We start from the raw sequence: 23,095 nt of genomic DNA on the forward strand, positions 1-23,095 counted from the left end.
CACGTAGTTAAAAGGGAGGTTTATTTTGTGGGGTAACTTACAAATAAAGGGATAGGTAGGTTGTAGGGTCTGGCAAAGGTATGGTGCAGTCCGGCAGTGTTCTCTGGAGAACTTTGCTCGGTCTACCTCCAGTGTCCAGGGTCCTGGAACCAAAGAGATCCCTCTAATCTCGATCTTGGGTCTTTAGCATCCTCTCTCAGCAATGCCTTGTAGGCGTGACCATTACCAAAGCTTCAATGGGGGTTGGAACTATTAGGCCAAGGCTGGAATGGCTACCCACTACATACAGTAGTATCATAAATGCTCCATGTTCATCACCAGGTTCTGCTGATCTGAGTCTGCCACATGTGCTGCAGAGCTTCTCAGAAGCCAGCACTAAGAATGCAGCAGGTTCTGCATTTTCCTCTTGGCAGGCTTGAGCTGCTGGACACAGTGTACATCATCTGCTCACAGGTTTCCCCAAGCATCTACTGCATATGAATGACCATAAGCAGGAACATTACTCATCATGTTCTGCAAAACACACTATGCCCTGCTTCTTTCTCTCTCTCTCTCTCTCTCTCTCTCTCTCTCTCTCTCTCTCTCTCTCTCCTCTGTGTGTGTGTGTGTATCCAGCTGGCTGTCTGGCTGTCCACATGGGAGGTGCACATGCATGTGAGTACTCATGTGTATTGAGGTCTAAGGTCAACGCTGGGTATCGTTCCCTGACACTTTCCTCATTTACCCTTTGAAACAGGGTCTCTCACTGAACTGGAAGTTCAGTAATTTGTCTAGGCTGGCTGGCCAGTGAGCTTCAGGGCTGCTTCCTGTTCCTCACTTTGGGTTTAAAATCTGCTGCTGACAGCTCTAGCTGATTGATTTCACCACTGGAAGGACAGCCTCACTTTAGCAATCCTGCTGAGAAAAGCTTTAGTTGCATCTGACTGGAAATGTCAATGTCACTATGGACACATTCAGGATAGGTGTTCATATCCATCCATCACTGGTTAGAACCCAAACCACTCAGTCCATTTATGGTCCCCTCAGCAGTGGACCACAGCACTCATGTCTCTCTTCAGCATACAACATGGCATGCTTTTACATTTCAGTCTGACTGGTGTCTGGTCAGAGTTTTAGAGAGCTACACTATCTCTCCAAGTGGGCTGGACAGGCATAAGATGATGCTCTTTTTTGTGATCTCCTCCTCTCCTTGAGCTCCCCGCTCAGTGGTAGGGTAAAGAAGACTTTAAAGTATGCTGCCTGTTTCATTGACCCATCTGGATGTTGGCCCTATGGATATATGTGGGAAGAATTTTTGTGACAGAAAAGAGATAAACTTATATATTCAAAAAGTACCAAAATGATTGTTTTTAAAACACTGAAAACAGAATTTTAGCCACATGGATAATTCAAACACCACTAAGTTATCTAATACAGCTTCTCTTACAATGATCTTGTCTAGGAAAATTGGAATTTAAAAATGTGCACTCCACAATGAAGACTATCATAGCACAGTGTTTATTATGTGGATCCATGGCCTTTGGGCTCTGGACTGCTCTGCTAATGGCATATTTTCACTACAGTCAAGAGAATAAACAGCTGAAGAAAACCCACCAGGAACCTATCAAGGCTAGCTCACTTGGAAAAAATGTGTACCAGAAAAACCATGACTCAGAGGAAACTCCCAATCAGAAAGTTATTAAAGGTAAGTCTGATGCAGATGAACCTGGAAAACCAAAATTATACGCAGGAAGAAACTGATTTGTTTCTGTTAACTACTTTCAACATATCACAGATTCAGTATTTGGAAGAGTAAAAGAATACCCTCCTTAGGCCAATATTTCATATATGGATATATTATACACAGAATTCAATAGTGTATATACGCATGCATGTACCACCTCAATTTCTCATTTTTATGTAGTTTCTATATTGGCCTCAGGCAGCTTTCTGTTTTCCACAGAAATGAATTTCAACAGGTACAACAGAAATGTCACCCCTGGTCCTTCCCCATCTACCAACCTCAAAGGCAGCTGTTGCCTGAATCCACCAGTGTCTTCCACATCCTCTGCATGCTGTCAGATGGCAGTTCTGGCATTGCATAGTTTAGCATATCTGGAGATAGTCTATGTCAATATCCTCTTGGAATTTGCTCTCCCCCAACACTCGCTGTTATAAGATTTGTGTTCATGTTTACACAGGTGATGGTCTGGTTTAACAAAATAAGCCCCCAAAGGTGAAGAGAACAATAAAGAAATAATAAATGGCTTAAAAGTCAGATCTGTGTCCTGGGCTCTGCACTGCTCTGGGGCACTGCTGATAGCATCATGGAAGAGTAAGACATAGAATGGCCCCTCTGTAGCACCCCTACCCTGCTCTCACACTATACCCTACCCCCTGCTTTCTCTCTCCTCCTTCTGTAGCTCCTGTAATACAGAGTTAGCTCTTCAGTTACGCCATGGGTCCCTGAGAATCTTTTTCTTTCTAGTTCATCTCTCTCTTTTTCATACCACACCAATCCAATTGACATGACCTCAGGTTCACAGGCTCTGCCCTCTGTGTAGTTTAACTACTACTTAGAGTTACCCTGAGTCTACTTAGATGACTGTAATCACCGTTCCTATAATTCCTTTCTGTCCCTTAGCTGAGCTCTCCCTTTTCAGTCTGCTTCTGATGCTGCTGCAGTGATATGCAGTGTTAGCATCTGTCGGTTGTCTTTTTGAATTCCATTTGGGACTTCCTCAGCTTTTGGTATGACATTTTCTATTGCATCCTGGACATTAAAAATATTGTGAGACACCTTAGTATGATTTCAAGCAGGTCTCCTTCACTGAGGTGTAGTAAAACTAGAAGCAAAAATAGATTGTGGTGTCTGTCTGTCACTCACAAAAGCTCGTGAGCAAAGACAGAAACTGAATCTTTTTTTTTTTTTTTTTGAGCTGAGGGTTGAACCCAGGGCCTTGTGCCAAGCACTCTACCACTGAGCTAAATCCCCAACCCCAGAAATTGAATCTTAATACTTCACTTTATTTAGGCACCAGCAATCTGAGAGAGGGGATTAGTAGTCTGAAGGTCTGTCTTCCATTACATCTCTACCAAACAGATCATGGAGGTGGGCAGGGACAGAGGTCGCCAGTCACTCGGAGCTCAGTCCTGCCATCCTGGTTGAGGTGGCCGGCCACACTTTTGACATTAGTTTTATGCCTGTTTCTCACTGTCAGCTCTGTCATTCTCCCCTCATTCTGTGGGTGCCTGGGCTCAAGTAAACAATGGACATAGTTAGCTGCTCTAGTATCGATCTTGTACTCCTCCAGGGGCATCTGGCCTAGCACAGAGTTACCTCAGAACAAACAGACCATCAACAGAGTGTCAGCACTGATTCCCTTCCGCAATGTTGAGTGTAAGTGTGCCATACGGTACAGAATGTGAGAATGCTCCTCTTGGTCCTTTCTGTTCTCTATTAGAAGGAACAGGTAAGGATGTGCGTTCTATCACCCTTCCTGCCAGAAGCCCCTCCCTGCCCATCTGCCCACAGCACTGTGTGCACACCATCTTGTGGTAGACAGGTGATGTAAGAATTCAGGTCACTTTTGTTTCCGCTTAAATGGAGCAGCGACTTTCATAACCTTGTCATTGGGCACAGTGTCAGCCAGTCTTGTCTCTCCTTCCTCCCTTGTGCCCCACTGACACCAGGGTTAAAAGGCTCTAGTCCTCTAGTCCTCCCTGCCACCAGGTTCAAAGAAATCAACTCTCCTGGTTCACACTGTTTGGCTCCCCACTGGGTCTCATGAGAGAGAAGGGGAAGTAGACAGCCACCTGGCTCTACCCTGTCCCACCATGCTGTCACGGGGGCTGGAGGTTCAACAAATCCCCTGACAGGAGTCCATCAGGGAGACTCAGCATCACCAGTTTCCACGAGGTGAGGAGGCCCTAGAACTCCCCCATCATTCTCCCTGCACCACCCAGGAGGGTGATCAGAGACCACCGCATGCTTCTGGCCAGTGAGGATTAGGCGCTGCTGGGCCCACAGACACCACCAGGTGGGGCAAGAGGGATACTGCTGCTTGCTTCCTTAGTGGGGAGGGGGAGATAAAAGGTCTCCAGGCAAGTTTTGCAAAGTTGTTTTTTTCTTCTTGTTGTTATTAGGCTACCTTTCCCCCAGTTCTTTCTTGGGTTAGAGAGAATGAGTTTATTTTCTTGGATGTTTGCTAATGATGTTTTATCTGTGACTACTTGTGTTTCACCCCTGTGTGGCATTTATGGAGTGTGTGTATGTGTGTGTGTGTGTGTGTGTGTGTGTGTGTGTGTGTGAGAGAGAGAGAGAGAGAGAGAGAGAGAGAGAGAGAGAGAGAGAGAGAGAGAGAGCGCATTCCTGGACTGCATACAAAGGAAAAAGTAAGCAAGTTGGACACACTGCCCTCTGCTCACTGACTGCAGATGCCATGTGACTGACTGCTTTAGGTACTTGCCGCCACAGCGCCTCCCCCTCTATAATGGACTTCTCCTAGAACCACGCGTCAAAACAACCCCTCACTTAGTAAGTTGCTTTTGTCGGGTATTTAAGATGACAACAGGGCCAGGCAGTGGTGCGCACGCCTTTAATCCCAGCACTAGGGAGGCAGAGGCAGGCAGATCTCTGTGAGGCCAGCCTGGGCTACAGTGTGAGTTCCAGGAAAGGCTCAAAGCTACACAGAGAAACTCTGTCTCGAAAAACCAAACAACAACAACAACAAGAAAAGTGATTGCTGCAGCACTATTAGGACCAAGTGTCGACACTTCACTAGGATGTCTGCTTTGGTTATGCAAATGCTCTGGGCTTCCACCTTTAACGTTGTCCTCTGGGGGTAGTTTAGAGTCCAAGAAAATGACGGTTTCAGAAAAATTCAAGATAGCATTGCATCTGTAACTTGTAAGCTTTCACTTATATGACTCAAATGACCTTTTCTTGCAGATCATTTTGACCATTTAGAGCCAGAATTTTACGAAGAATTTGAGCAATATGGACTTAATGCTGCTATCAGTAGAAGACTGGGCATGGTGAGAGAGGTGCCAGATTCCAGGGACAAAATGTATGTTCTTTCACTAACCAGATTTTAATTTTAGCATATTAGAAATCTTGTAATATAAATTCCTTAGGACTTTAAGTCAGGCAATGTCAAGATCCTGATGTTTATGGTGTGGAGACCACCTTCCCCCTTGGCAGAATATGTTCTAGAGGTTTTTTAGGAGTTAAATAAATCCCTTGAAAGTTTTTACTCAGTCACAATTGAGGGCTTCTGGCCAAAGCATTAATTCCCAATAGAAAATGCTTTGGATATCTGTATATCTTTTTCTTCATAGTCTGCTTAATTTTCATTGTGTCTTCAGTTATCTGTGTTTATTGTGGTAAAATGCATATAAAATTGCTGTTAACGATTTTTCTAGTGGACAATTCAATGACATTATGCACAGCCACAGTGGTGAGCAACCACAGCACCATCTGAACTGATACTTTGCACCCCTTCTCTCCCCTAGTCAACTTACAGTGTCTATGAATTTGACCACCCCAGAGGCTTTTAGATGATTAATTCTCTCCCTATATTCTTGCAGATGTCATCAGAAACACTACCCACTCAATCTACCCACTGCCAGCATCATCATATGCTTTCATAATGAAGAATTTCACACCTTGCTCAGAACAGTGTCTAGTGTGATGAACCTTACTCCACACCATTTCCTTGAAGAAATAATTTTGGTTGATGACATGAGTGAAATTGGTAAGACAGACATTGACTACTTGGAAGGTGGCATTTTTCTCTAGTGATACTTGAGATTTGTTTTGGTTTTGGGGAAATGGTCTCATGTAGTTCAGGCTAGCCCCATCTTGAACTCCTGACCCTCTTGCCTCTACCTTCAATGTGCTGAATTCATCATGCATAGCTTGGCACTTGTTATGTTTTACACAGAGAATGTTTCTGGTAGCTGTTGAGGGAAATGCTATACGTGATGTACTCGTTGCTTATGGTGGGAAAGATTGATCCAGACCTGTCATGATGGGTCCATGAAGTCATCATAGAGGCTTGCCTTATCTTTAGGGATCACTTCAGAAAGAAGTGCCATCTAAATGGAAGAGGACAGATTGGCTAGGGTTGCTCAAATGGCCAGGAAGAAAATGTTTTAGCCAAAATAAATGGCACTTTAAAGGCCTAAAATGAGACAACAGGGTAAGCATGGAACACTTCTGCATTTTATGAAGTTTATGTATGAGTGCAGAGTTGGAGGGATTCAGGAAAAGGCATAAAGCTGGAGTTATTTAAAAGGGACTATTCATGAAAGGCATTTTTGGAATTTTATCTCAAGAACATGGAGGGCTATGTCTATGTAGCTTAGTTGGTAGAGTATTTGCCTAACATGCATAAAGCCTTGGATTCAATTCACAACACTGCATAAACTGGGTGTGGTGGTATATACCTCCAATCCCAACACCAAGAAAGTGGAAGTAGAGGATCAGGAGATCAAGATTATCCTTGGCTACAAAGTAAGTTCAATCTGAGGTATATGAGAACATTCTGAAGAGCTACCCTGTTCAAAAATAAGTAATGAATGAATGGATGAATATGGAGAGTTTAATAGGGAGATGACCCAAGCTAGGTACTTCACAAGAAAGAACTCAACCAACTGCAAGTAAGTAACAATTCCTCTGTTCTTACTTTTTAGGATAGAATAAGGATACTAGAACAAAGTCTAGTTACTCATGCTTAGATTTGGAAATTGATTGTCTGTTTACAACTGAGTGTCAACCTTAGACAAGCCAGGAGTGCCCAGATAATGATTCAATACTGGATAGATTTCAGGCCTGCAAAGTCACCCAAACCACTGAGAAGCTAGTCTATGATGAACTTGAAAGAAAAAAGGTATGCTGAGAAGAAAAGATATTCCAGGAAGGCCAGGCTGTGGAAGTGACACTAGGTTGCTCTGGGTGTGAGCCAAGCTAATGTTACTATGTTTGGAAGTTATGATATTGGCCAGATGCCTATCACATAACATTTCCATAACAATCACCACCAACTGAGTCTTGTACATGGGATGGGTGCTTCTTCCTTCCCTCATACTACCTTATCTACTCAGTAGAGCTGAGGTGTCTATAGCTTGCTGGGCAGGAAATCTCAGTAAAGCTGGGTGCAGGGTGCAGATGTGCCTACTGGCCAGAAGAGTTCTGCTTTCTCACTCAGAAGTTCACAAATCCCATAGTCAGCACGCAGTTCCAGGAGTGACCATGTCTGCCAGCCTTTCAGCACAGCACCAAAAGTCTAGAGACAAGTTAGTCTCTTGTCAGTTTGACAAGGTGTCTTGAGCAACAAACACTGATCTGAGACCAGGGTACCAACAAGACCAGGTTGTTGGTAACAACAATCTTTCTGTTTTTTAGATTGATGCCCGTTTGCTCCATCCTCTTTGGATCAAGTGAGCTCTTGGGCCTCTTCATATAAGTCCCATTCATGGGGACTCTATCTTCATGATCTAATACTTCCCAAATCCCTACTCCTAGATGCTATCACATTGGTGGTTTTGACATATGCATTTGGAGCTGGTGAACACAAACATTCAGTCTATGATCTCTAGTGACCTGCTTATGTATACATCTTGTATTTTAGTTCCCTTCAAAAGAGACCAAGAGGATCACTACTGGTAGCCAAGACCCCAAGTGTGCTGCCAGACCAGTCATCTCTTCCATCCCTTGACTCATGGAGAGCCACAAACACAGGACACAGGGTGTTATGTTCCAATGGAACTCAGGATCAATATATTCCTTACACTAATTTAGAATGACTTCATCATGAATTGTATAACAAATTTTGAACTGAAACCTGTTTTTTTCTGAACATGGCCACAGACAATGCCAGTGGGCTTCCTTAGCTGGAGGGGATGGGTGCAAGTGACTCTCGAACTTGCTCGGTTTGATAATTCACCTTCAAGCCACTATAAAATTAGAAGCAAAATTAATCACAGTACTACTTGTGTAGTTAGTAGTAAAACCAGGTTATAGCAAAAGCCTTATAACCTACACTTTTTCTACTAAATTTTAATAATGATGTAGTAAAGCTGAGACCTGTCACTAAAAGCACAAAAATTACACAATTTGATTATAAACCACTTTTCTTGTGGATATGAGGCTAACCAGGGCCACATTAAAATCTGTGCAATAGTGGGCTTTTATAAATTTTTCATAATGACAATGTTTCAATTACTATAGTTGCAGTTTATAAATTGTCAAATGCCAAATATTTTTTTCCAGATGATTTAAAAGAAACATTGGACTATCAGCTGGAACTTTTTCGTGGGAAGATTAAATTAATAAGAAACGAAAAGAGAGAGGGTCTCATTAGATCAAGAATGATCGGTGCCTCCCGCGCTTCAGGTATGAATATTATTTTAGGCCAGGAGCCGGTGTGTTACTTTTCTTGTGCTGTCACTAAGTAGGAAAGGGTTAATGTGGCTCACAGTATGAAGGTACACAGCCTGACTTTGCAAGAGAAAGATATGGCAGACTTCAGTTGATCCCAGGGACCTGAAGCCATAAAAAGCAAAACTTAGAATAATGGGAATGACTGTTTAAAAACAGCAAAGTCCTGCCCTTCTGTTATAGGTATGGACTAGACTCCAGATGGCACCCTCTGAGATTTCCAGGTTCTTGTGTCTTGAAACAAAGAAGCAGAGGTCAAATATAGGCATCATTTCTCAGGTGCCATCACTGTTGTTTTGTTTGTTTGAGGCAGGTTCTCTCATTGACCTGGAACTCATCATGTAGACTGGGCTAGCTGGCTAGCATACCTCAGGGATTTACCTGTTTCCAACTCCCCAGTGCTAGTATACAGCGGCAATTAATGAGGCAATTCCACATATTTTATCTGGCAATTAAAAGAGGTTTATTTCAGGGGTAACTTACAACCAATAAAGGGTCATTACAGGATCTGGGAGAGATGAGATGTAGTCTCTGACTTGGTCTGCAATCCAGTATCCAGGATCACAAGGAGCCAAGAGAGCAAGCATGTATGCATCTTGGGTCTTAAGGGGTCTCCTCTTGGCCACGTCCCAGGGGCAGGTCACAGGCAGGTATGGCAGTTACTTGCTGTCACCTAGAGGCAGTGCTTCAAGGTCAAAGCTGGAATAGCTACCCACTACACTAGGATTGTAAGAACAGGTCAACAAGCCCAGATAGTTTAGTTTTGTTTTCTTAACGTAGGTAACAGGGATTGAACTTAGGTTCTCATGCTTATAAGCACGTTAATGGTTGAGCCATCTCTCCAGTCTCCTGAAATGATCTCTGGAAATGAAAGCTCTTCTCAGGTCTATCTACTCCGATAGAGTTTTCTCTAAGCCATCCTCTAACCTGCAGCTTTCTACCCTCCTAAGAACACTCACAGTACATGGGGTCTCACCTTTTTGGACAAAATAAAACATGTATTTCTCATTTCCCTCAATGCAACTGAGGAACTAGCATATAGTAAATAGTCAATGAATACTCATTGCATCCATCTTGCATTTGGACTGAATATCTTTACTCTAGGGGACCTTGCTGGCTAGTTTTATGTCAACTTGACAAACGCAAGAGTCATCAGAGAGAAGGGAGCCTCAGTTGAGAAAATGCCTCCATAAGAGATGTAGACAAGCCTGTAGAGCATTTTCTTAATTAGTGATTGATGTAGAAGAGCTTAGTCCATTGAGAACAGCATGACCTCTGGGCTGGTGGTCATGGGTTCTATAAGAGCAGGCTGAGCAAGCCATGAGAAACAAGCCAGTAAGCGGTACTCCTGTGTCCAGGTTCTTGATCTGTTTGAATCCTGTCCTGACTTCCTTCAATGATGGACTATGATGTGGAAGTGTAAGCCAAATAAATCCTTTCCTTCCCAAGTCGCTTTTGGTCATGATATTTTACTACAGCAACAGCAACCCTAAGACAAGAACCAACGTTAGTCTGCTCTTGCCTTCACAGGGGACGTCCTGGTGTTCTTGGGTAGCCACTGTGAGGTGAATAAAGTCTGGCTGGAGCCCTTACTGCATGCCATTGCTAAGGACCACAAAACGGTGGTGTGCCCTCTGATAGATGTCATTGATAAAATAACACTGAATTATATAGCGGCACCCATTGCAAGGGGAGCTTTTGACTGGAACCTGGACTTTAGATGGGACAGTGTTTTCTCATATGAGCTGGATAGCCCAGAAGGACACAGTAAACCCATCCGGTGAGATTTTTCTTGTTTGGGGGACTGTAAGTGAAAAATCTATGTTTTGTTTTGCCACTCTTTACTTACTTCTTTTCCTTCCTTCCTTCCTTCCTTCCTTCCTTCCTTCCTTCCTTCCTTCCGTCCTTCCTTCCTTCCTTTTTTTGTTTTCTCTTTCCTTTCTTCCTTCCTTTCTTAGCAGGGTTTCTATATGTAGCCCTGGTTGTTAATATCAATCCACATGAGTCTATTCAATGGGTAATAGGGATTTATTAAGATATAAATTCAGCCAGACATAGTGGCACACACCTTTAATCCCAACATGTGCTACTACTATGCCCAACTTTTATACATCAGCCATGGGTTCCCCTGTCCTCCCCCCTCCTGCCCCCACCCCCACCTTCCCCCAGCCCCTCCCCTCCATTCCCATGTCCTCCAGGACCAAGATACCCCTGGGGATTCATTTAAACCTGGTGGATTCAGTACAGGCAGGTCCTGTCCCCTCCTTCCAGGCTGAGCATGTGTCCCTGTGTAAGCCCAAGGTTCCAAACAGCCAGCTCATGCACTAAGGACAGGTCCTGGTCCCACAGCCTGGGTGCCTCCCAAACTGATCAAGCTATTCAGTGAACAACCTGCACGACAGTGGGAGTAATGAAGGGCAAGATTTGAGGGAAAGAAAGCTTAGGGGAGCAGGACATCCCAGCTGGATCAAGAACAGAAAGGGAGAATGAGGAATAACAGACCATGATAAATGAAGACCACATGAGAACAGGAATAGGCAGAGGGCTCGAGAGGTCCCCAGAAATCCACAATGACACATCCTCTGTAGACTGCTGGCAATGGTCGAGAGAGCCTGATCTGACCTAGTCTGGTGATCAGATGGCTAAACACCCTAACAGTCGTCTTGGAACTCTCGCCCAATAACTGATGGAAGTGGATGCAGAGATCCTCAGCCAGGCCCCAGGTGGAGCTCCAGGTGTCCAACTGTCGAGAAAGAGGAGGGACTGCAAGAGTGTGAATTGTTGAATCCAAGACTGCAAAAAGCACAGGGACAAATAGCCAATCGAAAGAAAGCACATGAATTATGAACCAACGGCTGTGGAGCCCCCAGCTAGTTCAGGCCCTCTGGATAAGTGAGACAACTGAATAGCTTGATCTGTTTGGGAGCCACTTGTTTCTTAAAGTATTGAGTTTGTTTCAAGTGACACTGTGCTTTGTGCCACACCACCTTCAAGAAGCTACCATGGCTGGTGAATGCTGACCTGATTTCCAATGCCCACTGTGTGTGTGTGTGTGTGTGTGTGTGTGTGTGTGTGTGTGTGTGTGTGTGTGTTTGCATGAAGTGTGCTCATAAGTATCTGTGTACATGTATTGTTCCTTGGAACTGTCAACCTTGGTTTTTGAGACAGAGTCTCTTCCTGACCTAGAACTCACTAAGTATGCTAGAATTGTTGGCCAACAGGCCCCAGGGACCTGCCTCTTTCCATACCCTCAACACTAAGATTTCAAGTGTATGCCACCATGCTCAGATTTTTTTTAGATGGCTTCTGGGGATCAAACTCCTGTCCTCATGATTGCAAACCAGGCACTTCACTGACTGAGCCATCTTCCTAGCCCTAAGCATCTTTCTTTCAGTTGCAGGAAGAGGTTGTCTAGTGATCAAGGAGCAAACTGGCATGGTTAGGAAGTGTGGACATCTTTGCCCCAGTGTTTCCAGGTGTAACTTCCTGGGTTGAGAGGAACACGACTCTCCTAGTTTATTTGTCTTGGAAACTGTGTTTGTAAATGTGAACATCTGGAGGGGCTTCCTGAAGGCTAGGTCTACATTTCCTGGAAACTCTGATATGAGATGCTCCCCAGACCAGGTAGTAGCTGTATTTTCTAACCCTGTAGTAGAACTGTGTGGCCTGACAGTCATGTTTATACGTCCTTACTTGCGTGTTCTAGAGGGCAATACTCTGCAGTGACGAGAATCAAATACCTATAAAGTTACCCACTTCATGTGGATTGCCATCTCCTGGGCTTCTTCTGGTATTACTGGACATGACACCATGTCAAGGAACATATCCCAGAAGCTTGCTGTCCCCTGCTCTGCTTCTCAGACACCATCCCTACAGAACTTTGTTCTCTCCCTTCCCCTCCTCACTGTCCTCCTCTAGCTGACACCCCAGTGGCTACATCCTACCACACTGCAGCCATACATCTGTGGGTCTTTGGTACCAAATCATTTCCACCCTCTGTGTGCCTTGTTCCTTCCCAGGAGCTGATGTACTCTGTCAAAATTGATCAGATAGAAACCCGTGTGCTGTGTCTCATCCATGGACTACAGTCCATGACACCACAGTCCTGTTCTCATTCACCCTCTTCTCCCTAACCTTGATTGTATTCCTTAGCCTATACTGTCTGGCCACACCTGGACATGCTACTCTCGAGAAGCAGTCTTGACTCAAGGATGGCTCAGCTATGGCTCAAGGATGAAATTAAAACAACTAAGGAAGTAGAAGAGATAGTTGTGAAATCACGTAATAGTTTATGGAAGACCCTTCTGGAATATTATGCAGTTTTGTATGTGACCACATAGCAACAGCGATCTTCTGGCATTCCACTGCCTGCTTCCCACCCCAGGGATTGCCCAGCCCCAGGAAGCCTGTTCTCAACAAAAACTTCACCTTACACCTGCCTATTCCCTGGCTGTCCCCACAGATCAAGTTTTCTCAGGCTGTGGTTGGGACCACAAAGGACAGATCACCTGCTGGCTCCCTTTCCCACCCATTCAGATGATTCTGAAGCTAGACTAAATTCCTTGCTCTTAAATGTGCACAGAGTAGTGAAGAGGACAGGCGGGCAGCAGCATGGTATCACACAGTGATACTGCAAGGGGGACTTAGATGCTCCAAGCTTGCTGGCTATCTATAATCATGGTCTTTTGGTGGACCAGTGTGCCAGAGAAGGACTCCTGCCACCCAGTGCTCCAATGGGGACATGCAGCACCCAGTGCAGCTGACAACAATCGTCCTATGAGAATACAGACATGCTGCTTTCTCAATAAAAACAAACACAGCTTTACTTTCTTTTCTTTTCTAATTGGAAATAGGTTCTTTTCTCACACAATACATCCCGACTACAGTTTCCCCTCCCTCCACTTCTCCCAACTCTTCCCTTCCCCCAAGATCCACCTCCCTCACCTCTGTTTCCTCTTCAGAAAATAGCAGGCCACCAAGAGATGACAGCCAAACAGGACAAAACAAGACACAATAAGACAAGGCAAAAGCCCTAATTATCAAGGCTGGATAGAGTAACCTTATAGGGGAAAAAGAGTCCCAAGAACAGAAAATGCAAAGGACCTTGTGCAGCCTCATGCAGCCCAGTGCTTACCGCTTCAGTCTCTGTGAGCCCATGGGAGCCCTGCTTAGTTGATTCAGTGAGCCATGGTCTCTGGGTGTCTTCCATCCCCTCTGACTCCTACAGTCTTTTCTCCCCCTCCTCTTTGAGGTTCCCCAATCAGAGACCTCCAATTTAGACTCTCTCTCTGCATCATGTCTGGCTGTGGGTCTCTATACCCACACACATCTGCTGCCTGAAAAAGCCTCTCTGATGATGACTGGACTAGGCACTGATCTATGAGTACAGCAGAATATCACTAGGAGTCTTTTCTTCCCCAGTTGTGTTTGGTTCTAGTCTAGGACTCTGGACTATCCAGTCTGAATCCTGGCCATCCAGGTAGTATAGGGCATGGGCTCCCTCTTGTGGCATGGACTTCAAGCTAAACCAGATATTGGTTTGGCTTCTCCCACCAGTTCTGGGCCACTATTGATTGCCCCAGCACATCTTGCAGGCAGGACAGATTGGCTGAGGATTTGTAGCTGGGCTGGTGTCCAGTTTTCTCTTTCCGTAGCCTGCAGAGCACCTTCTCACATCAAAGAGACTAGAACACAGGGGTGAAGGCTCCATGTAGGCACTAGCTTGACCTCTGCACATTCAACTAGCTGTGTGGATGTTGTCCTTGGCAATGTCCTCCACCCCCACCCTCAGATTTCAGAAAGCAACCTAGAGTTGGAGTTTTCTCCAGGCCTTCCCAGGCCCGCAGCTGCTCAGACCCAAGTAAACACACAAAGACTTATATTACTGTATGGCCGTGGCAAGCTTCTTGCTATATAGTTCTATATCTATATGTATCTATAGCTATATCTATATAGTTCTATATCTATATCTTAAATTAACCCATCTCTATTAATCTATAAGTTGTCATGTGGCTTGTGGCTTACCAGTACTTTTACATCATGCTTCCTCTGTGTCTGGCAGGTAACTCCTGATTCAGCCTTCCTATTCCCAGAATTTTTTTCTCTGCTTGTCCTACCTATATTATATTTCCTGCCTGGCTACTGGCCAATTAGCATTTTATTTATCAATCAATCAGAGCAACACATTCACAGCATACAGAAAGGCATCCCCAGCACCCCCCCCTTTTTTTTAGGTTTTAACTTTAACATAGTAAAATTACATATAACAAAACAATTATCAAGCAAGAATTACAGTTACAATATCTAGTCTATTTATAATATCTAGTCTATTTGTATTTTGCAAAATTAAAGAAGATATCCTATCTATCCTATATTTGGGAGTCTAAGGTTTCACATCTAACTTATCTTTTGTCATAACTAAAGAAATTATAACTATCTAGTCTAAGGATATGTTGCTTTGGAAAGAAGGCTCTGCTTTTGTTTCCATAGAAAGCAAGAAGCTATGGATTTGTTTCAGATTAAGATACATCAGGTTTGACTAGCCAAGACCCCCTGAAAGGTCTCTGATGACACCATGGTCCAGATGATCCAACATCCAGAAAGTTTTCAAGGCAACTGACTCAGACAATACAGCCTCATGGACTACTCCATAATCCTAAAATTTTCTTTGTGTCCCCATAAGAATACAACAACCTCATCCAGCAAGAAGTAGTATGAGCAGCTATGCCCAAATTCCCAAAGTATTATTTATGAATGTTTATTTTTATTTAAAACAGGTTGATTATAAATGCAATCTCAGGTTGGGGGTTTAGCTCAGTGGTAGAACGCTTGCCTAGCAAGTGCAAGGCCCTCAGTTTGGTCCTCAGCTCTGGCAAAATAAATAAACAAACAAACAAACAAACAAACAAATAAATAAATAAAGCAATCTCTTTCTAAAGAAGAAAAGGGGATAATATAGATATCATAAGATAAAAGGGTAGATTACTGAACCTACTTTTAAAGAGCAACAACTTGTTTAAAAATGTTTTACATTGCTATGGATTTTAGTTTATTGATACAAGTTTACACTTAATTTTGTTATACTGTATATATATTTCTACACTCATTTGATATATTATGTTTATGTACCTCATTTAGATTGTAATTGATAATTAAAAATACAGATTAATAATTAGTCTTCTATGATAGTCAAACTTATAGTCATGTTAAGTTTTCTAGGTATACATAGATATAATTCAATTAGGTAGGTAATCTTCAAACACTTCAAAAACCTACAGAATATGGCATTTAAAATGTTTTAAAAATTTAGACTTCCTGGACAGTGAATCATGTCTGCTCCTAGCAGCACTGATTTACTTCAGAGGATGGGCATTGAAGACACTCTATATGGAATTTATCTTCTTCTTGGCAAAAATAGCCATTTGGGCAAGAAACTGTTCTTGCCTGGACTGCGTGATTGACTGGACATGCAGGACCCATAGGAAGGTGACCACTAAACTTTGCTTGGCAAAATGGTCCTTCAGGTTCCTGCTTTGCAGAGGAAACTGCCAGACATTCTACAGGACACAGAGAGAAAATGACTAAGAGACTCTAGACCTGTGGGCTGAAGACAGATGCCCCAACTTTACAGAGGGACTTTGGATGACTGTCCAGGCTGTCAGCTGTCTCTGTGTACTTTCTCAAGATTCCTAAAAGTTGCTTGCATCCTTCTCCCATTTCTCAGGTCTTTGATGTAGCTAAAGACTAGATAGTTATAATTTCCTTAGTTATGATAAAAGATAAGTTAGATATGAAACTGTAGACTCACAAATATAGGATAGATAGGATATCTTCTTTAATTTTGCAAAATACAAATAGACTAGATATTATAGCTATAATTTTTGCTTGATAATTGTTTTGTTATATGTAATTTTACTATGTTAAAGTTAAAACCTTCCTTTTTAAACAAAGAAAAGGGGAAGTGCTGGGGATGTGTTCCTGTATGCTGTGAATGTGTTACTCTGATTGATTGATAAATAAAATGCTGATTGGCCAGCAGCCAGGAAGGAAGTATAGTATAGGCAGGATAAGCAGAGAGGAGAATTCTGGGAAGTGGAAGGCTGAGTCAGGAGACACTGTCAGCCACTGCCATGAGAAGTAAGATGTAAAGTACTGTTAAGCCACAAGTCACGTGACAACTTATAGATTAATAAAAATGGGTTAATTTAAGATATAAGAACTAGATAGCAAGAAGCCTGTCACAGCCATACAGTTTATAAGTAATATAAGTCTCTGTGTTTACTTGGGTCTGAGTGGCTGCTGGCACTGGTGGGACTGGAGAAATCTCTAGCTACAGCAACCCTCTGTCCTAGCATCAGCCTGTTCTCCATGGGACCCTCTCAGCCAATCCAGTCCCACCACTGGAAGCCTTCCTTGCCTGACTACAAAAGATGGCCAGTTCAGACTCTATATCTTCCATTACTAGGAGCACTCATTAGGGTTACCCTCATAGATTTCAAAAGGTTTCCACTGCACTAGGTTTCCACATAGCCCCAGCTATGCCTCCAAATTCCAGCTGTCTCCTCCTGTACCCTCTCCCTCTACTATGCGACCCCCAGTCCCTCCCACTACTATAACCACCTGCCTCTAGTCCACCCACAAGATCTATTATTTCCTCTTCCCAGGAAGATCTACACATCCCTCTTAGAACCTTCCTTTTTACCTAACCTCTCTGGGTCTGTGGATTATAGCTTGATTATCATTTACTTAACAGCTAATATGCACTTATTAGTAAATACATACATATTTTTCTTTCTGTGGCTGAGTTACCTCACTCAGGATAATTTTTTTCTAGTTGCATTTATTTGCCTGCAAATTTCATGATGTCATTTTTTTAACAGCTGAGTAGTACTCCACTGCGTAAATGCACCACGTTTACTTTATCCATTCTTCATTCCGTTGAGGGACATCTAGGTAGTTTCCAGTTTCTGGTTATTATGAATAAAGCTGCAGTGAACATAGTTGAGCAAGTATTCTTTAGGTAGGATGAAGTGTCCTTTGGGTATATACCCAGGAATGGGTCTTGAGGTAGACTGATTCCCAATTTTTTGAGGAACCACCATACTGATTTCCATAGTGGCTGTGTAAGTTTACACTCATACCAGCAATGGAGGAGTGTTTCCCTTTCTCTACATCTTCTCCAGCATGAGCTGTCACTTTTGTTATTGATCTTAGCCATTCTGACAGGTGTAAGATGGAATCTCAGAGAAGTTTTGATTTGCAATTCCCTGTGGGCTAAGGATGTTGAATATTTCTTTAAGTGTTTCTCAGCTATTTGAGATTCCTCTATTAAGAATTCTCTGTTTAGGCTGGGCAGTGGTGGCGCACACCTTTAATCCCAGCACTCAGGCAGAGCCAGGTGGATCTCTGTGAGTTCGAGGCCAGCCTGGTCTACAAAGCGAGTTCCAGGAAAGGCGCAAAGCTACACAGAGAAACCCTGTCTCAAAATACCAAAAAAAAAAAAAGAAAAAAAAAAAAAAGAAAAAGAAAAAAAGAATTCTCTGTTTAGATTTGTACCCAGTTTTCAATTGGATTAATTTTTTATAACTAATTTCTTGCGCTCTTTACATATTTTAGATATTTGGCCTTTATTGGATGTAGAGTTGACAAAAATCTTTTTCCATTCTGTAGGCCGCCTCTTTGTCTGATTGATGGTGTCTTACAAAAGTTTTTCAGTTTCATGAGGTCCATTTATTAATTATTGATCTTAGTGCCTGCACTACAACTTTACTTTCTTTTGACCTTACTTCCTGTCAACTGCCTGGCCTTTCTCTTGTGTTACAGACACTAGAAAGAGTTGTATTATCTTTGGTGTTTTAACCTCATATCAGTAACAATTTGTCACCTCTTGTGGCTAAAACTTGTGACCTTCATCCCAATGTCCAGTTTACAGTTTCCTGCTGGTGTATCTCACTCACTGACCACCCTCTTCCCTTTGCATAACCCATCCCCTGGCCCCTCCCACTTTGCTGTGTCTCCTCCCCATCCTCTCTGTTAAGCATCATCCCTCTGCTCTGCAAGTTGCTTTCACTTTGAAGTGCCCAGGGCCTTGCCCTTGTTCCCGACTCTATTTCAGCCTGCCCGCAGACTTATTCTTAATCCAACTTACACTTATGACTCCTGCAATAGTTAATATAGATTTCAAACTTGACTAAGGTCCTGGAACTTGAAGTCACGGCCAGGCTTGCTAGGATTAGAAGCCCTGTCATCAGTCTATCTGTCATCAGTGTCCATCTCTGACTCTGACTCCAATGCAACATACAAATCCTGTATGTCATTCACATGCATGAGATTCTTCACTTTTTCAGATGCTCCTAACATTTTACATATCTTTCACAGTTGCTTTTTAAACACTTTATTTGTGAGGGCAGCAAGCTGACTCAGCAAGAAAAGGCATTTTCCAACAAGCCTGACAACCCAAGTTTGATTCCTGGGACCTACATGGACCCACATGAAAGAACTGACTCCTACAACTTGTCCACTGGCTTTCACACACACATATGCATAACACACAGGTACCTACCTACACAATACTGTTTTGTATCTATACAACTTTAAAACTCCCTTCTCTGTTACATTAAATACACACACAAAAAATAATTAATGTTAAAAATATTGACTATGAACTTAACAGGTTCTAGATTCACCATACCTCTGGGTATGCCTATAAAGGTGCGTATTGATTGGTAATTGAAGTGGAAAGCCTCTCTGTAAGTGTGATTGGAACCATCCCATGGGCTGGAGTCCTGGACTGAATAAAAACAGAAGCTAGCTGAGCACCAGCGTCTCCCTCTCTGTCCTGAGGGTACAACTGGACCAAAGCCTCCTACTCCATCACCATGGTCCCCCCCCAGCTCCCCCCACCTCCCCTGGCCCTGCATGCTGAAACAACCCATTCTAAGTTGCTTTTGCCAGACATTCTGTCACAGCAGTGAGAAGAGAAAACAATGGGACTCCCAAATTCATCCACAGCCTCCAGGAGTCCAGGCCCACTATCCAATTGCACCCACTGCCTGCTTGGCCTTCCCACTGAGATGATGAATGTATACCTCACATTGGCCTGAATGTTAAGCTTCCCATAAAACCAAGACTTCTCATCTCTGTGGACCGCAACTCCATCTGCCACGAGGAAAACCCTTAGTGTCAAGCTAGATTCCTGTCATCTTCTCATATCCTTGTCCTACTCATCAGTAAATCTGTTAGGTCATCTCCGAGCTACACGGGACATCCTGTTTACTGTCATCTCATTGTTCTCTTTGCCAGGGTAAAAACCCCACTCATTATTTCTCTCCAGGATTGCTATGATGACTTCTAACTGTCAGCACTTAGGGGGAAGAGGTAGACAGAGCTCCAAGAGTTCCAGGCCAGCGTACTGCATATAGTGAGGCCATCTTAAAAAACAAAACAAAACAAAACAAAGACAGTGTCTAAGGTAAATTGGGAAAGCTGTCAGCAGTGTTTAATTGAAAAAAAAAAAGACTATACCTTTTATACTGTATAGTTGCACATAGGATTAAATGGGAGACAAGGGGCATGTGAGTTGGGGTGTGGCTTGACATCAGGGGTTGAGGAATCCAGCATTGACCTTGACAATAGGCAGCAGTCATAGTTAATGACCCGCCACAAGTTCCTCTTGCTGGAGATAAAAAGAATGGCTGCTTTATCAAGCAGGAGCTTTCCTCAAGCCCGCAAGGGAATGGAGACCTTTCCAAATGTTTGACCTTGGGAAAAGGATTTCTTGGGGGAGCAGACACTATACTACAATTTCATAGTCTTACTATATGGGCCTGTTCCCCTCATTAGGATCCCAAAAGGGAAGGTCCTGATGCCTTACTCTTTTCCCATTACACAGTACCATTCTGATTTCTCTGTATTTATTAACTGAACTCTTGCCCTTAATGGCCTCAGGCTCTGGATCTGAACTGTAGGCATTTCATCCTTGGAATCAGGTGTATCTAGTAAATCTCTAACTTTCCTGTTCTTGATGTAATTAGGAGAGCATAATAGAATTCCAGGTTCTAAAGTGGCAGGGTTTACCAAAGAATTATTTTGTTTAGAGAGGTTACCATTGTACACAGTTTTATCCTTTACCAAAGCCCACACAAAATTTCCCAAAAGGACAAATCAATAAAAATGAAAGTAAAGCTGGGTGATGGTGGTGCATGCCTTTAAGCCCAGTACTTGGGAGGCAGAGGCAAAGCAAATTCTTTGTGAATTTGAGACCAGCCTGGTCTACAGAGCTAATTCCAAGGGCAGCTGTAAGGATTCTGTATATGCACAGTTTGGGGGTCTTGTCTGGCGCCTTATTACATCATCAGTGGGTGACTGCATCCCAGCCTGTAAGCTGGATGTGCACTCTGATACTCTCTCTCTCTCTCTCTCTCTCTCTCTCTCTCTCTCTCTCTCTCTCTCTCTTTCTCCTAATAAAGCTCTAAAGCTCTAAAAGGTACCACTGGGTTCTGTCGTGACTGTGACCTTTCCACGCTGTAACCAGACCAGCCACCAGTGCCACATACCCTTTTAGCAGCTAGGGCTGTTATACAGAGAAACCCTGTCTCAAAGAGAAAAAAAAAAGAAGAAGAAAGAAAGTAAAATGCAGGAGAAGGGGTCTGCCATGTTGAAATGCTGGAACTCTGTGAAGCAGCAAAGGTTACCATGAAGTCCACGCCAGGCACACCCTTGTTAAAGACTCCAAAGCCTCAGCCATGGAGTGGCACAGCTTTCCACACTGTGAAGTTTAGAGGGTGGCAAAGTCCTCCTCAGGTCCAAGTGTGACTATTGACAACGGGTACAAAAAATGTCCACCATAGCCCCTGCTCCATGTTTAAGGCCTGAAGACTGTTCCCCCACAGAAATGGTTCCAGCTGAGTGAGATTAGCTAAACCTGCCTCCTTTCCAGCTGTGTATGATAGCCCTGCCTCGCTGTCCAACTGTATACAGTAAACACACCGAGCTTCCAGAGTGCTGTTGCTACTCCATCAGAGCTACCGAAGACGACCTGATCCCAAGTTTTCTGTGTCAGTGCATCTGTGTGTCTGTCCCTTCTGCACTCTCTTGTCGGCTCTGGTCAGAGTTCTAGGTCTGGGGCCCTGCAAAGATGCAGAGTCATCCTTGTATTGCTTTGTCACAGTATTTTATCACAACAAGTAACTAATATGAGCAACCCTACCTCTGACCACACAGAAAAGTCAAAACAAATTCGATAGAAATGTGAGACCCCAAATTAGAATGCCACTAGTTGAGGACATGCTTTTTGACATTCAACTACTCAAAGATTTGGTGACTAAGACTGAAAAGTACAGGCCATAAAAGTAAAAGTGGAGGATGAAGTTGTATCCAACTAAAAGCTCCTGCAGAGCAAAAGAAACAGTCAACAAAGCGGAGAGAGGACTCGCAGAATTCGAGAAAATGTTCGCAAATGTATATCTGACAAGGGGTAATAGCCAGAATATGTAAGACACTCAACAAACAACAAGAAAAAAAGTTCAATTAAAAAAAGAGTCCTAAGACATGAATACACATTTTTCAAGAGAAAATACAAATGGCCAGAGAAAAACGAAAATGTCTGAGTACCCTCCTCATAAGGCTGCAAATCCAAGTCCTGTTAGGTGCCTTCTCACTTCACTAAGACAGCCACGTCTGTCTTCCATGGCCAGGAGTGAAAATGGATCCTAGAAAATAGTATCATGGTTCTTCAAAAATTTCAAGTAGAGTAACTCCCTGTGGCCCAGCAATCCCACCACTGACGGTGTGCCTAAAGGAAATGAAGTCAGTATGTTGAAGAGGCCTGTGTACTCTCGTCTGTGCTCTGGCACTCACAACATCCATGAATCAATCTATTACAGCCGAATGGAGAATGGAAGTGTAGTGCATGCACACGGGGCAATAATGTTCAGCCAATAAAAGATGAAATGCCATGGATGAATCTAGAGGCCATTATGCTAACTGAAATGAACCAGTCACAGACAGAGGCCATACCATCTCACACAATGGGATTCAAAAAGAGTGGATCTCCTAGAAGTGCAGAGTGAACGGTGGCTACAAGAAGCACAGAGGCCAGAAGAGAGCACCAGATCCCCAGGAGCATAGGTGGTGGTGAGCTGCCTGGCCTGGGTGCTGAGAACCAAACAGGTCCTCGGCAAGAGCAGTGAGCACTCTTAATCACTGAGCCAACAGTAGCATTTCATATGTTTTTAGAGAAATTGGAGACCACTGTCTCTCTGGAATTTATTTAATATTTTTTACTCCTTTCTAGGTCACCTGCAATGGAAGGACAAATTTTTGCGATAGACAGACATTATTTTAATGAACTTGGACAATATGACAAGGACATGGATCTTTGGGGAGGAGAAAATGTGGAACTTTCACTAAGAGTAAGTTGGACTTCCATTTGTTTTGACCAGTTCCCCCATGTAGTTACGTGTATATGGAGGGAGATCTGATGTTTGATTTTGTTGTGGTGAATGGAACCCAGTTTGGTGCCTACTGGGCTAGAGCTCTTCTCTGCTCTCCAGTGCAATCTGACTTTTCATCTGGTCACATTATTTCCTCCATGAGCATGCAGGACTGTTCTGGTGACACATGCAAGGGCATGAACAGAGGGGGCTCCCTGGAAACCCTTGATAGGCCATTAAA

General features: G+C 43.4%; 1 protein-coding gene across 1 annotated transcript in view; it reads left to right on the forward strand.

Annotated features, from left to right (window-relative positions):
- Positions 1-1,473: 1,473 nt before the first annotated feature.
- Positions 1,474-23,095, forward strand: part of Galntl5 (polypeptide N-acetylgalactosaminyltransferase like 5) — a 36,736-nt gene continuing 15,114 nt past the window's right edge. The window contains exons 1-6 of the mRNA XM_036180777.1: positions 1,474-1,720; positions 4,919-5,048; positions 5,569-5,735; positions 8,255-8,377; positions 9,953-10,202; positions 22,716-22,833. Of these exons, the coding sequence (XP_036036670.1) occupies positions 1,474-1,720; positions 4,919-5,048; positions 5,569-5,735; positions 8,255-8,377; positions 9,953-10,202; positions 22,716-22,833 (1,035 nt within the window). The remainder of the gene's footprint in view (positions 1,721-4,918; positions 5,049-5,568; positions 5,736-8,254; positions 8,378-9,952; positions 10,203-22,715; positions 22,834-23,095) is intronic.

The sequence above is a fragment of the Onychomys torridus genome, chromosome 3 (genome assembly GCF_903995425.1).
Source record: "Onychomys torridus chromosome 3, mOncTor1.1, whole genome shotgun sequence".
NCBI classification, from domain to species: domain Eukaryota; kingdom Metazoa; phylum Chordata; class Mammalia; order Rodentia; family Cricetidae; genus Onychomys; species Onychomys torridus.